This window comes from Vicia villosa, unplaced genomic scaffold, assembly GCF_029867415.1.
Source record: "Vicia villosa cultivar HV-30 ecotype Madison, WI unplaced genomic scaffold, Vvil1.0 ctg.000262F_1_1_1, whole genome shotgun sequence".
In the NCBI taxonomy this organism is placed as follows: Eukaryota; Viridiplantae; Streptophyta; class Magnoliopsida; order Fabales; family Fabaceae; genus Vicia; species Vicia villosa.
In genome coordinates, this window is record NW_026705111.1 from 233,762 (window position 1) to 246,876 (window position 13,115).

Genomic DNA, 13,115 nt, shown 5'->3' on the forward strand with positions numbered 1-13,115 from the left:
TGTTTTAAATTTCAATATTCTTATAAATGTATTCTTTTTGATAAAGAAACAAATAATATTTATATTTTCTTTTCTTTTCTTATTAATTATATTTATTTTATGTGTTGTTCACCTTGTAATTTTTTAAAAAACAATATATTTTCAATTTCAAATTAAAAATAATAAGAATAATATTATTTAATTAAAATTTTAAAAAACATATATAAGAAGAGTATGATCCAAGAGCTATAATAATAGGTGTATAAATGAAAGAGGCTTTCTGAGTTTCTATTACAATACGTGATTCCCGCGTTACACGCTTCTTTACTTTCCAACGTTTCTCTTCCTTTTTTCTCCGATTTTTCTTCTCTTCCTCTTCCTCTCTTCTCTTTTAACAAATATCTCTAAACTCCGTTTAACGTTCCACTCACCGTTTTATTCTTTTCATCTTTTCCATTATTCTGGTACTTGTTTCTTGTTTTTTTGTTGGTATGATTCTGACATAACAGAAACATGCGTGTCTGTTTTTTTTTTCATGTTTGTTACAGAAAATCTAACCAAAACATGTTTATTTTTCTTCTTTTTAATGCAGAAAAGAGAATGTGTTGTTGTTGCTGTTGAACAAGATTAAGATCTATATGGAATTGGCTTGTAAACTGTGCATTGATTGCACAAATTAATTATACTGGTTTTGTTATTGAGAGGGTTCAGAAAATGTCTTCTGAGTTTCTTAGAATGTTAAACACTTCGGATTATGCATCCATTATATCAATGAACCTATTCGTAGCATTGTTATGTGCTTGCATAGTCATTGGTCATCTTCTCGAGGATCATCGCTGGGCTAACGAATCTATCACCGCTCTCCTGATAGTAAGTTTTTTCATAATTTGCCAGGTTCCCGGTCCAACTGGTTGAAATCTTCTGTTAAAAGATCGATGAATTTGATGTGAATTTTGTTTTGATCAGGGTCTTTGCACTGGTGAGATTATTTTATGGATAAGTCGCGGTAAAAGCTCGCATCTTCTTGTTTTCAGTGAAGATCTTTTTTTCATATACCTTCTACCTCCAATCATATTCAATGCCGGGTAAATTTTGTTTTGCAACATTTCTTTTCTGTGTTTGTTTGATTAAGAGTAGACTTGAAATTGGAAGAACTCATATACTGTTAATTAGAGATTATGATTTGGACTATTTCAGGTTTCAGGTGAAAAAGAAACGGTTCTTCGTTAACTTCATGACAATCATGATGTTTGGTGCTATTGGTACATTGATAAGTTGTAGCATCATAAGTTTTGGTAAGTTTTTCTCTTTAAATGGATTCTAACCTTTATCAATTTATAGAGAAAACTCGGATAGTTACGTTATGAAAACTATCCTTATCCTTGTTGAAAACTGTCTAATTCTGATCTGAGTTAATTTTTTGAAGCATTGTTTCAGGTGTAATACAAATTTTTAAGAGACTGGGTTTCAGTGAACTCGATCTAGGAGATGCTATAGGTAATTACTAATTACTACCTTTACATGTAGCAACTTGTCAACTGTCAAATTCTGTTTGAGACTCACTTTTGAGATAAAATTTCAGCAATTGGTGCGATATTTGCCGCGACAGATTCAGTGTGCACATTGCAGGTTTGTAACAATAATTTGTGTCTCTCTCTATCTGCCAAAGCAAGTATAAGGTGTCAATGCTAAGTACTGAATTTTGAAATGATGGCGATGATGATGGTGATGCAGGTGTTAAACCAGGATGAGACGCCTTTACTATACAGCCTTGTATTTGGCGAGGGTGTTGTGAACGATGCTACTTCAGTCGTGCTTTTCAATGCGATCAAAAGTTTTGATCTTGAACGACTTGACCATGGACTTGCTTTGAAATTTTTCGGCAACTTCTTGTATCTGTTTATAGCAAGCACCATGCTTGGAGTTTTGGTAACTAACTATCATGCTCTCTTTGATTCCCATGTAGACATCACAATCTATCTTTTTTATATAGGTAAACGTTAGGAAGTTAGTGAGTTACGTTAAGTCTCAGAAACTCTCGAATAGTACTCATTCGATGTCCCTCAGTTCACCAACCGAGTTAATTGCTCGGGACATAGACACAAGCTATCTATATCAACACGAGCATTGATATGTGCTTGTGACTCGGGTGTAATGTGTTTTCTTGCCTTGCAGGGTGGTCTACTTAGTGCATACATTATCAAAAAGCTCTATTTTGGAAGGTATGTATTCTATTGGTTTATAATCGAGTTGGTAATGCTATTTAGAATTTTTATTACAATTTTTTTGGAAGTTGAACAAGTTTGTCACTCATTGTAGGCACTCAACCGATCGCGAAGTTGCTCTCATGATGCTAATGGCATACCTTACCTATATTTTAGCTGAAGTAAGTTCTAAAGAACTGAAGAAATATTTTTGAACTTTGCATATTCCATCTAATCTATAGTTTCTTACATAAATCTACATGTTCTGCAGTTATGGTATCTGAGTGGCATTCTAACTGTATTCTTTTGTGGAATTGTAATGTCTCACTATACATGGCATAATGTGACAGAGAGTTCAAGAATCACTACCAAGTATACATCTTCTAAACTCTTTATATTTGGATTTATTTGGAGTAGCGAAGTAACCCTATCTATCTTTATTTTTACAGACATTCGTTTGCAACCTTGTCATTTGTTGCTGAGACATTTCTCTTCCTTTATGTTGGTATGGACGCCTTAGACATGGAAAAATGGAGATTTGTTAGTGATAGGTATGTCACATGTCCTTTCAAAGTCTCAAATTCGAATTCTGTTAGGTGCTAACAATCTTTGTGTTTGGTCAGTCTATTCAGAGCTTTGCTCTAACTTTAAACAATATTCTTATGTCATTGCAGACCTGGAACATCTGTTGTTGTGAGTTCAGTATTATTAGCTCTAGTTCTCATCGGAAGAGCAGCATTTGTTTTTCCCTTATCATTCTTATCCAACTTGACAAAAAACTCACCAAATGAGAAAATAAGCTTTAGGCAACAGGCATGGCTATATTTCTGTCAACAAATGCTCTTTTTTTAGATTTCTTGAGCTATAAGTTATCATCACAAGCCCTCCGTTTTTATCGTTTTAGGTGATTATTTGGTGGGCTGGTCTTATGAGAGGTGCTGTTTCAATGGCACTTGCCTATAATCAGGTAGAAGCTTAATTGAACGATTATAATTTATAACATAAACGTTTGTCATATAAGTACTTATGTATAACCTATGAAATGCAGTTTACTATGTCGGGGCATACTCAACTGCGATTCAACGCTATTATGATCACAAGTACCATCACTGTTGTGCTTGTCAGTACAATGGTAAGGGACATGCATTTTTCTGTCATATTGAGGTTGTCTTGTTGTTGTTACTACTAACATAAGTTAATTACAATTTTTTCAGGTGTTTGGTATGATGACTAAGCCACTGATAAGGTTCTTGCTTCCACTCAGTCCCGTTCCAAAACGGAAAAACAGCATGGCGAATCTTGATGATACTTCACCGAAATCAGTCACAGTGCCATTCCTCGGAGATAGTCAAGGTTCTGAAGCTGATATTGATGTCAATGATTTTCACCGTCCAAGCAGCCTTCGTGATTTACTCACCACTCCAACACATACCGTTCATCGGTTATGGCGTAAGTTTGATAATGCAGTAATGCGTCCGGTTTTTGGTGGTAGGGGTTTTGTTCCTGTTTGTCCTACTTTGCCGAATCAAAATGACGGCCAACCGCAACCGCAACCGCAGTGACAATGAGAAGAAATTAGGATAAGAAACTTGTAATTTGTAATGTAGAATAGAATGTGTGAAAATCTTTTGAGATCTGCTCAAGCAGGGTGTATTTGTGTAAGAACAACAGTTAGTTTAGTTAGGACTAGTTCTATGGGTAGTCAGAAGATGTTTGCCACAGGTTTTTGTATTTAACAGCAGGTTATGTCTGATTTTGGCATTGATAGAGTTGATTGCGTAGGTTGTATGATATATATGAGAAAATGAAAAGATAATGATGTATTATCTCAATATATCTAATCTATTATCTATTCTTATCTATTGATAAACGTGCCATTATTTTGACAATTTATTTTCTTACTTCTCACATTTTATCCGATAGAGGGGTTGGGTTCAAAACTTTTGTTTTCTAAATGGGATCGGCCTCAAGGATGTTGTCTTCCAAATTATGATTATGATGATGCAAATTGTTCATAGAGGCGTGCAACTTCGCTATGGCTGCATGGTCGTCGTCGGAGTTGCTGTCAATTGAAGTCATTGCTGCTTTCTTCACCATATTGAAGGGGAATGAAAAGACAAACGACGAGTTGGTCGTTAGATATAAAGGTGGTTCATGTCAGTTTTATTAGGACTCTAAAGTGGATGCCAATTATATTTGTTAAAAAGTACAATGAATAAAGTCCTGTGTTTGTATGGTGTTTGTGAATATTTTGGTAGTATTTATGGCTAGTTCACATAGGGTAGTGAGAAGTTGTGTATGTCTGTTTCTGATGAAAAATTGGATTTCTCTCCATCCTTGAGGCTTAGATATTTATAAAGGTCTTTTGGACATAGAGTAGAGAGCTTAAAAGTAGTTTCTTTCATCTCCATGACTAGAACACAAGAGGATACTTGTTCTCCATGTAATCATGGGAGAAATGGTTTTCCGTATTAACTCGGACATCTATCATCACCCACGTTTACTGGACAAGTGAGTGTTATTTCGGCTCATTCGGGCGACCTGCCACAGAATCAGGGCAGCCTTATGCAATACGCCGAGTAGCATGTGGCTTCGCGAAGTGACTCGCCTCTCGCCAATGTGATTGGTTTTTCTTTCTTCTTCATAGATTATCCATTCGTAGGGCCTAATAAAATTATCCCAGTATAAAAGTGAAGTATGGATCTCGTCCCACTAGAAAAAATTTCAACGGGATTTTCCTAATCAAGTGTTCAATGAAGTATTTACAAATAAGACATTTATCTTTGCAACGACTCATGAGGTCTTGAGTGAAGGAAATAAGATCTGAACGAGATAAGTTAGAAAATACCGCATGTTCTTCGTCTGATTTTGAACCAGAGCGAGATTCAGATTCTACACCAGATGATGTGAGAGTCATCAACGTCAGATTTGCTTCTTCTTCATCTTCGTCAGAACTTCCTTTATTATCAAGTTCATCTCATGTTTCCATGAGACTCTTCTTGAATTTATTTATGAAGTTGTCCTTCTGGAAACTTCCTTTCTTTGACTTGTCCTTTTGTAGATCAGGACAATCAGATCTGAAGTGACCTGGCTTGTTGCAAATGTAGCATATCTTTTGATCATCTTTTTTATCTCTAGAACTTAAGTCTCTGAAGGCACTGCTTCTACCAGAGATTCTATTGTTCCTTTTGGCCAGATGTTGAAATCTCTTAATCATAAATGTCATTTCTTCATCATCTGAGTTATCATTATAAACTCCTTCATCATGTTATCATGTTACACAAGAGTTTTTCACTATAATCAAAACCTGATTACAATTTTCTTAGACACATCAGTCCAAGATTTTCTACTCTATCACTCTGAAAGAGACTTTCTCGCCTAAACCAACAGTTCAGGACTTCCTGCTCAATTACACTAGAAAGAGACTTTCTCGCCTAAACCAACAGTTCAGGACTTCCTGCTCAATTACACTAGAAAGAGACTTCCTTGCCTAAACCAACTGTTTAGGGCTTCTTTGCTCAATCACACTAGAAAGAGACTTTCCTGCTTAAATTGTTTAGTACTTTCTTTGCTCAATCACACTAGAAAGAGACTTTCTTGTCTAAAGCAATTATTCAGGACTTTCATGCTCAAACACTTAGTCTGAGACTTTACAAATTCTAAACAAAATATTTAAGATTACAATAAGATATATGTGATATACATTCAGAGGTACAAATAATACAACACACTAAAGACCTTGGTTATTGAGATTACTAAGATATACAAGTGTAAGAACTCTCAAGACTATGTGCAGTCACAACAACTATGTACAGAAGCTAAGATAGCGAAACAGATCTTGTTCTCGTTGTGTTTTCTTATTGTATATTCTTATTACTTCTTTTAAATTTTGAGCTTCTTATATAGAGAAAACAAAAGAGACATTGGAAACTTGCTTTCACAAGTGTCTTTGCTGAATAAGCAGTTTTCAAGAGAGAGATGTTGGAGTTGGTAAAATGAGGATCTTCATCTTCTGAATAATTTTTTATCCATTGTGTCTTTCTCAAGTAAGGCGTTCACATGCATGCTAGAGTATACTGGAGAAGTCATGTCAAGCTTCCTTCCTTGAGCCTTATGCTAAAACATCTAGTTGACATTTCCATAATTTTAACAGTTTGATAAGATGGAAATGCTTTTGCACAGAGTACGGACAGGTGAACATTGTACTGTGTTTTCAGCAAGGCGCTTGAAGTTTCATTTGAATATCAGAGGCTGAATCAACATGGCACTGAAGTCTTATTAGAACATCAGAGGCTGAGGTAATTTTGGCGTTGAGGTTCTTTTTGAAAATCATATTCTGGTCCAATAGAATCTGAATTGCTTTTTTCTTTATAATCCATTTAACTTGGTCAGAACCTAATTAAATATTAGCTTAATAATCCTGCACACTTAAACAAATGTTTGTATACCATATTGTTTTTTAAGTACTTTTGTTATCATCAAAACTCAAAGAGTATGAACATTTTTTTTGGAGCAAATAAGAATAATTTTTTTCCAAAAAATATCGTTTAGTACAAGCCGATCAAAAAGATCCAGGCACCCAAAAGACTAAAGAATAAAAAAACAACTCAACAAACAAACTAATTATCAAGAATGTTGCAATAAGCTGTCAATTTTGTGTTTCCCCCAATTCTTCACCTGATGTTTTGGATGATGTTTTGGCTAGTCAGTTCCATAGTGGTGTTCTCATTAAAGATCTTCTGGTTTCTCACAGTCCAGGTTGTGTAAATCACTTCAGCAATAGCAATTTGCAAGACTTTGCTCTAGCTATTTCTTATACTCACAGTTCTGCTCAGCCATTTCAGGGCTAAAACCCAGCTCTGAGGATTATGATCTATCTTGAGCCATTGTAAGACTTGAGCCCATATGTTCATGGTAAACCTACATTCAAAAAAACAAGTGTTGGCAGCTTTCACAGCCCCACAATAGATGCATTTGCCATCAGTGCTAATTTCAAACTTATTTAGACGATCCTTGGTCATCAGCCTGTTCCTGCAAGCCAACCACAGGATAAAAATTGCCCTAGGTCGAGCTCCATTTCCAAAGAAAATCCTTCTCCAATGGACAGTAGGTTTGATTCCCTGCAGACTTTTATACATCCTACCGGTAGTATACTTCTGGTGCAGGGTAGCTTCCCTCCAAGTCTGTCATCCTCAACTCTATTTCAAATTCGAACATACATTTCAGAGTCCAAGAGCATTGTTGGGGAGGAATAAAGTTGGTACATTCCCTACCTTTGATGTAATACATATTAATCCATCTTATCCAAAGCTTATCAGCTTTAGCACAGAGATTCCATAGCATTTTTCCAATTGTAGCTCTACTCCACAAAGTCAGGTTGATCGTGTTTCTACCAGCAGAAACAGGATCACACATGCTCTCCCAAGACACATGAGCTTTCCTTGAAAGATTATCCTTGCCTTTCCAAATAAAGCTTCTACACATAGTTTCAACATGGTGAATAATCTTTTTAGGAAGATGGAACACCTGCATCCAGTAATTGGCTATGGGGAAAAGTACACTTCTAACCAATTGAACTCTGTCTGCATATGATAGAATCCTAGTGCACCAATGATTAAGTCTACTAATCCTTCTCTCAATCAAGGGTTGGCACATATGGATTATTAGCTTCCTACTAGCCAAGGGGACACCTAAATATTTGAAAGGAAGAGTACCAATGGCAAAGCCAGTTACCTGCTGGATTAGATCTTGAGTATCCTCCCTCACTCCTCCAAAGTAGATCTTACTCTTGGGATTACTAGCAACAAGGCCTGTGCTAGAAGAAAACTCTCTAATCTTTTCCATCATGAGCTGCACAGAAATAACATCCCCCCTAATGAAGATAAGAAGATCATCTGCAAAATATAAATTTGTTATGTTCAACTTATCTCATCTTGGGTGGAAATTTAAGTTGGATATCTTTGCTAAAATATGAACAGATTTTATTCCAACACATTATTCTGTAAAGCAATCAAATTATTTTTTCAAAAAAATCTCAAAACAAAACTCTACTACATTTTTCTCTCAATAATCTAAAACAGTAATCCTATATATAATATTATAGTATATAAGTTTAATAAATTTGTATAACAAAAATAAAATATAAGTAAATTTATAGTTGATGAAATTTAATTTTAATTTTAAATCGCTTTTGTTATTAAGTTGTCTGAAATTATATTATAGAGAATAATATTATAAAAAAAATGTGTTAAATATGAGTTTTGAATGATTTAAAATTTAAAAAATAAACAATGTTTTCTAAGATTTACTTCATAATTCATCATAATTCAGAAGAGATTAACCTCCGATCTTTCGTGATCTTACCTTACCTTATATGTCAATTTTACCTTATCTTATGTGTTAATTTTAAATTTTAAATCTTTGCTGATAACTAAAAGCCTAAATGAGATTTTTTTTTTTTTTCTTCACCTTTTCACGAAGAATTAGATTTTTTTTCACCTTTTCACGAAGAATGAATTATATATTTTATCGCAAATTTATTCTTAATGTTGAAGATCTAAACCCTAAATATATCATATCTGTTTATTAATTTAAGCTTCAAATTTAAAAAAATTACTTCTCAAATATTCATGAAAAAATAGATATTGAGAATTGTTCTTCAGAGAGAAAATTGTTTTAAAAAAAAAAGTATGGAGTTTTTTTTTCTTTATGAACAACACAAAACAAAATGGAGATGAGTAAAGAAGAAAAGGGTATATATATTTTCTTTTATTATGTTGATTGGAATTAGTGATAGTTGAATAAGTGATATTTATTCAATTTATTAACTAAAATGAAAGAAGAAAAAAAAGGTATTGTGACAACGGGAAGTACAGGCAACTGGCAGTTAAATTTGAGTTTGTCTATGATGGAGGGTCTGTCCCTTGACAAGACTAAACGCCACCAATTTGGACTACCTATAATAAATAATATACTCAACACCCACCAAAATCAGGAGAGATGAAGATGAGAACGATGGTATCCGATACACTGTCTCTATTTTTTAAAACTCATCTAAAGCTTTAACTAATTTTAGAAAAATCTAATGGTGTATGATGGATGCACTAATGAACCATCTAATTGACTATTTCTTGGTTTACCCTATGCGGCACTGAACTTGTGGCTTCTATGGTGAAGACTCTAACAAGTTCCTCTCCAATAAACAACCATGAACTACCAATAATAGCTTCTATATTAATCGAACACGTATAATTATAATTATGGCTTTCTTTCCCGTATAAAAGCCACTATAAATTATAATTCTGTTCTTATAAAATTAAACAAAAATTTCTATCTGTGAAGAAAACACCATGGAAGACCAAAATTGTTAACAAGAAATTATTCATGAAATTGAGGGCTTTGTACCAAAATAGAGCTTCAGCTAGTCATTGAAGTAAGGGTTGTGTACCAAAATAAAGAGTTTTGGCTATGTTCTAGACTTCACTTTTGTCTTATGGGGTGGAGTAGTGGAGATAATGATAAAACAAAAATCTTGACTACCCATATTAAATGGCTGACCATTGTATGTAAAATCACCAAAAGTATCCTCCACCAAATGCAGGGAGATGAAGATGAAGGGAAGTGTGGTGTATCTCTCCAACTTCTATCTCCTCCTTACCACCTAAAACAAACACATCCGTAAAGACTAATTGAGAATCAAGTCTTTTTTCTAAGATATAAAATTGAGTATTCACTCTTATTTTATTTTAAGAAATTGCAATTGCAAAATTCTTTGGGTTGTTGGAGATCCTTTCATCATACTATTTCTCTGCACTAGAGCATAGGATTGGGAAAGGTTAAAAGGATCCACTCTCCTCTAGTTTATTTCCTCTGATACTCTACCAAACTAGAGAAACACACTCTTTTCCTTCTACTGGCAATTTCATCAACAACAAAAAAAAAAAACACAACACACAGGTTTAAGATAATATCAAATCACCATATTGTATTATTATCCTCGTTTACAGAAGATGGTCTAATATTAAGTCTTTATTAAATACTCATCCCCTTATGATCATACCTCAAACCCGAAAACAAGCATGACAATACCCACAAGCACAGACTTCATGCAGAGTAATAAATTAAGAACCAATGCAGTCATATAGCCATTGAGATTTCGATACAAAAAAAAAACAAACACATTATCCAACAGTACAGATCAGACCTAAACAAGCAAGAGAGAGATGAGTGCAATTTATTCTTCTAAAGCTTCGACATCAGGCACATTTCCAACTTCACGTGTCCCGGAAGTGGAGAGTTGCGATCTATCCTTGCAACCCAATAATACCTACAATAAATGGGGAACAAATGAGACCCATAGTCAATATAGTGAATCAAGGAGGAAAAAGAATATTGAATTTGGACAAAGGGTTAGAACCCACAAGACAGTAACAGAACAAACTTTTTCAATGTATAGTCATTCATATTCCTCTAATGATCTTTTAAACCTTAATTTTTAGCATCATGGCCTTTTTTTAAAATAATGCACAGGGAGTGCCTTAAAAAGACAGGATTTACTATTGAATGTGCATGCTTACCACAAGCTACTCTGCCACCGGCATTTCCAGTAGATTTGCTAAGCTCATGACCACCTGTACAGCAGTAACAAGAAGAAGTGTTATGCAAAATACTATCATAGAATAAGAAACATCTGTAACATGTGAGGAAGATGAAATACAATTGTGGCATATTATCAAAACAATTCTTTTAATACACTCTTGATTTTGTCAAGATCAATTAAACATACTTTTAAAATATTAACCCATCACAAAGAGTATATTCAAAAGAGTATGTTAAGATCCCTTTATAATAAATGGATTGATTGATGACTTGGATGTTCTTTTGAGTACCTTTCCCAAGATCATCAGGATCGGCATGGACAACAACAGCCCTTCCTATGATGGAGTTTGTTCCAGTGAGAGGGATCTGCCAATAATTAGTAACTAATTAAAAGATGAAACTTTAAAGTCTTGTTGTCAATTTAGACCAATTCATTAGAAATTGTGTTCAAAAGATGAATAACATACCTGGTTGTCAGTAATGGAGAAGCTTACAGTTCCTGAGTTACACAACCAAAGGAAACCATTTTAAAATTAAAACCAAACAAACACATTTTAAAGCAGAACTGTCACCAAAAATCAAAATCATGTGGCCTGAAAAGCAAATAACTAAAAGAACAAAGTCATACCATCATCACCAACATTGATATTTCCTAAATCACCAGCATGTCTAGTCTCATCCTCAGGGGCACCATGTTCCTTCCCATTAGGGTTGAAATGTGGTCCTGCAATAAAAATTGTTTAAAAATCTAAGTTTTGTAACAGAACAAAATGATGATAGAATTGCAGAATTTAAATTCAGTCTCTTCTTACACAATTCATTCCCAGCTAGGAACTTTAATGATATAACGTATGAAACATATTCAAAGATAAAAATCTCTCAAGAAAATGTTTCACTTTCTATTCATTCAAGTAAAATGAAGGTTTAATTTATGTTCTGACTCATACTCAATAGTGGCTCAAGAACTATGAAGCATGGACACTAGATACAAAAACATGACACCAACACTGACACCAGTAATAATTTGAGAAAATTATTTAATCCACTGACACACTTTTTCAGAGGCGTCAGTGCCACAGAGCTCAAGAATATTAAAATTGAAACTAGTTGTTGTCGAAGGACTTTTACCAGTTGAAATGCAACCGTTTGTGGTGTCTCCCAAGGCATGGATATGGAAGCCGTGGAGACCAGGCTTAAGACCAGCAAGAGTTCCAGTTACAGTGGTTGGACCTGCACAATTCACAATACAAAATTATTTGATTTGGACTTAGCACAGTAGCCGGAAACAAAATCCTAAAACCCTAATCTTCACGAAGATCACAAACTATCAAAACTTACCATTTCCCTCCTGAATGAAGTTAATAGTACCAGAGACCTCGTTACTGTTACTAAGAACTGCCACAGCCTTCACCATTGTTCAATGTGATCTGAACAAAACAATAAAACAAAAAAATTCTTACAAACTTTTCAAATCTAAAAATATATAGATGTTCAATTGCTATCTATGAAATACGGACACCATAAACACGACACCTACACTATAATTTAAAAAAAAAAGAGTAAATAATGAAATTGATGATTTAATCTAACTGCAAGTAAAATTAGGGTTATCAAGTTCAGAAGCAGAATCTACAAATTCAACACTGTTTAATTCGCTGTTCATTACACAGATTCAGTCTAGTTAAGACCAAATCAACACATGCAAACACAAACTAATTCCGATTCATTCAAATTCCACACGAATAACGATACAGGTCAAAATTCAATACAATAAATCTAAAATTATTATAAAATATTTTGGAAAATAATACAGATCCACGAAACAGCTAGGTTTCTGAAACAATCAAAATCAGCATCTTGTAATAACGAATCAAACAAACTGCAATTCATCGATATCGTAGATAAAATACGAAAGCGTGAAAAATATATACATGAGAGATCCAAGAACTCAGGAACGAAAAATGAAACTATTGGAATATGAACTGATCGGTGAAAAACGAAGCATACCTCAGGACACCCCAGCAGCGAGTACAGATAGAGAAGAGAAATGAAATGGAATAGTCTAGAAGTAGGTGATGAATGAAGCGACGTGTTTGGTTTGGTTTTTTATATGCGAGCAGGACACCACGAGAAGCACACCGTCCGGTTATTACCTTCACCTACCCGTTGCCACCTCATTAATAAATCTCAATATAATAATTTAATAAAATAAAACAAATTATCTCAAAATAGTTTTTTTTTTTTAACAATCTTCCTCCCATAATATTTATTGTTGGGCTGAGCAATAAGTTAGTTTCTATTTTACTCACCTTAATAAAAAATCTTTATTTGGTA

General features: G+C 34.2%; 3 protein-coding genes across 4 annotated transcripts; 1 reads left to right on the top strand and 2 right to left on the bottom strand.

The window, feature by feature from the left end:
• Nucleotides 1–253: 253 nt before the first annotated feature.
• LOC131626092 (sodium/hydrogen exchanger 1-like) lies at nucleotides 254–4,017 on the top strand. 2 transcript variants are annotated; one of them, XM_058896916.1, is made up of 15 exons: nucleotides 254–468; nucleotides 572–849; nucleotides 946–1,064; nucleotides 1,177–1,274; nucleotides 1,417–1,476; nucleotides 1,562–1,608; nucleotides 1,714–1,908; nucleotides 2,155–2,201; nucleotides 2,299–2,365; nucleotides 2,455–2,555; nucleotides 2,633–2,734; nucleotides 2,858–2,996; nucleotides 3,088–3,150; nucleotides 3,232–3,315; nucleotides 3,398–4,017. In XM_058896916.1, the coding sequence occupies exons 2-15, from the start codon at nucleotides 694–696 to the stop codon at nucleotides 3,743–3,745; spliced, it is 1,626 nt and encodes a 541-aa protein (XP_058752899.1). In that variant the 5' UTR covers nucleotides 254–468; nucleotides 572–693; the 3' UTR covers nucleotides 3,746–4,017. The 2 variants fall into 2 exon arrangements, with proteins under 2 accessions (XP_058752899.1, XP_058752898.1); XM_058896915.1 differs by having other exon boundaries at nucleotides 254–443.
• A 3,305-nt stretch (nucleotides 4,018–7,322) lies between these two features.
• On the bottom strand, nucleotides 7,323–8,027 carry LOC131626107 (uncharacterized). Its single transcript, XM_058896927.1, has one exon. The coding sequence runs from the start codon at nucleotides 8,025–8,027 to the stop codon at nucleotides 7,323–7,325; it is 705 nt and encodes a 234-aa protein (XP_058752910.1).
• A 2,258-nt stretch (nucleotides 8,028–10,285) lies between these two features.
• LOC131626125 (superoxide dismutase [Cu-Zn]) lies at nucleotides 10,286–12,928 on the bottom strand. Its single transcript, XM_058896948.1, has 8 exons — nucleotides 12,789–12,928; nucleotides 12,120–12,208; nucleotides 11,910–12,011; nucleotides 11,410–11,505; nucleotides 11,249–11,280; nucleotides 11,072–11,147; nucleotides 10,760–10,813; nucleotides 10,286–10,509 (listed from the first exon to the last, which is right to left on the bottom strand). Exons 2-8 carry the CDS (start codon nucleotides 12,193–12,195, stop codon nucleotides 10,487–10,489), a joined length of 459 nt encoding a protein of 152 aa, XP_058752931.1. The 5' UTR covers nucleotides 12,196–12,208; nucleotides 12,789–12,928; the 3' UTR covers nucleotides 10,286–10,486.
• Nucleotides 12,929–13,115: the final 187 nt, after the last annotated feature.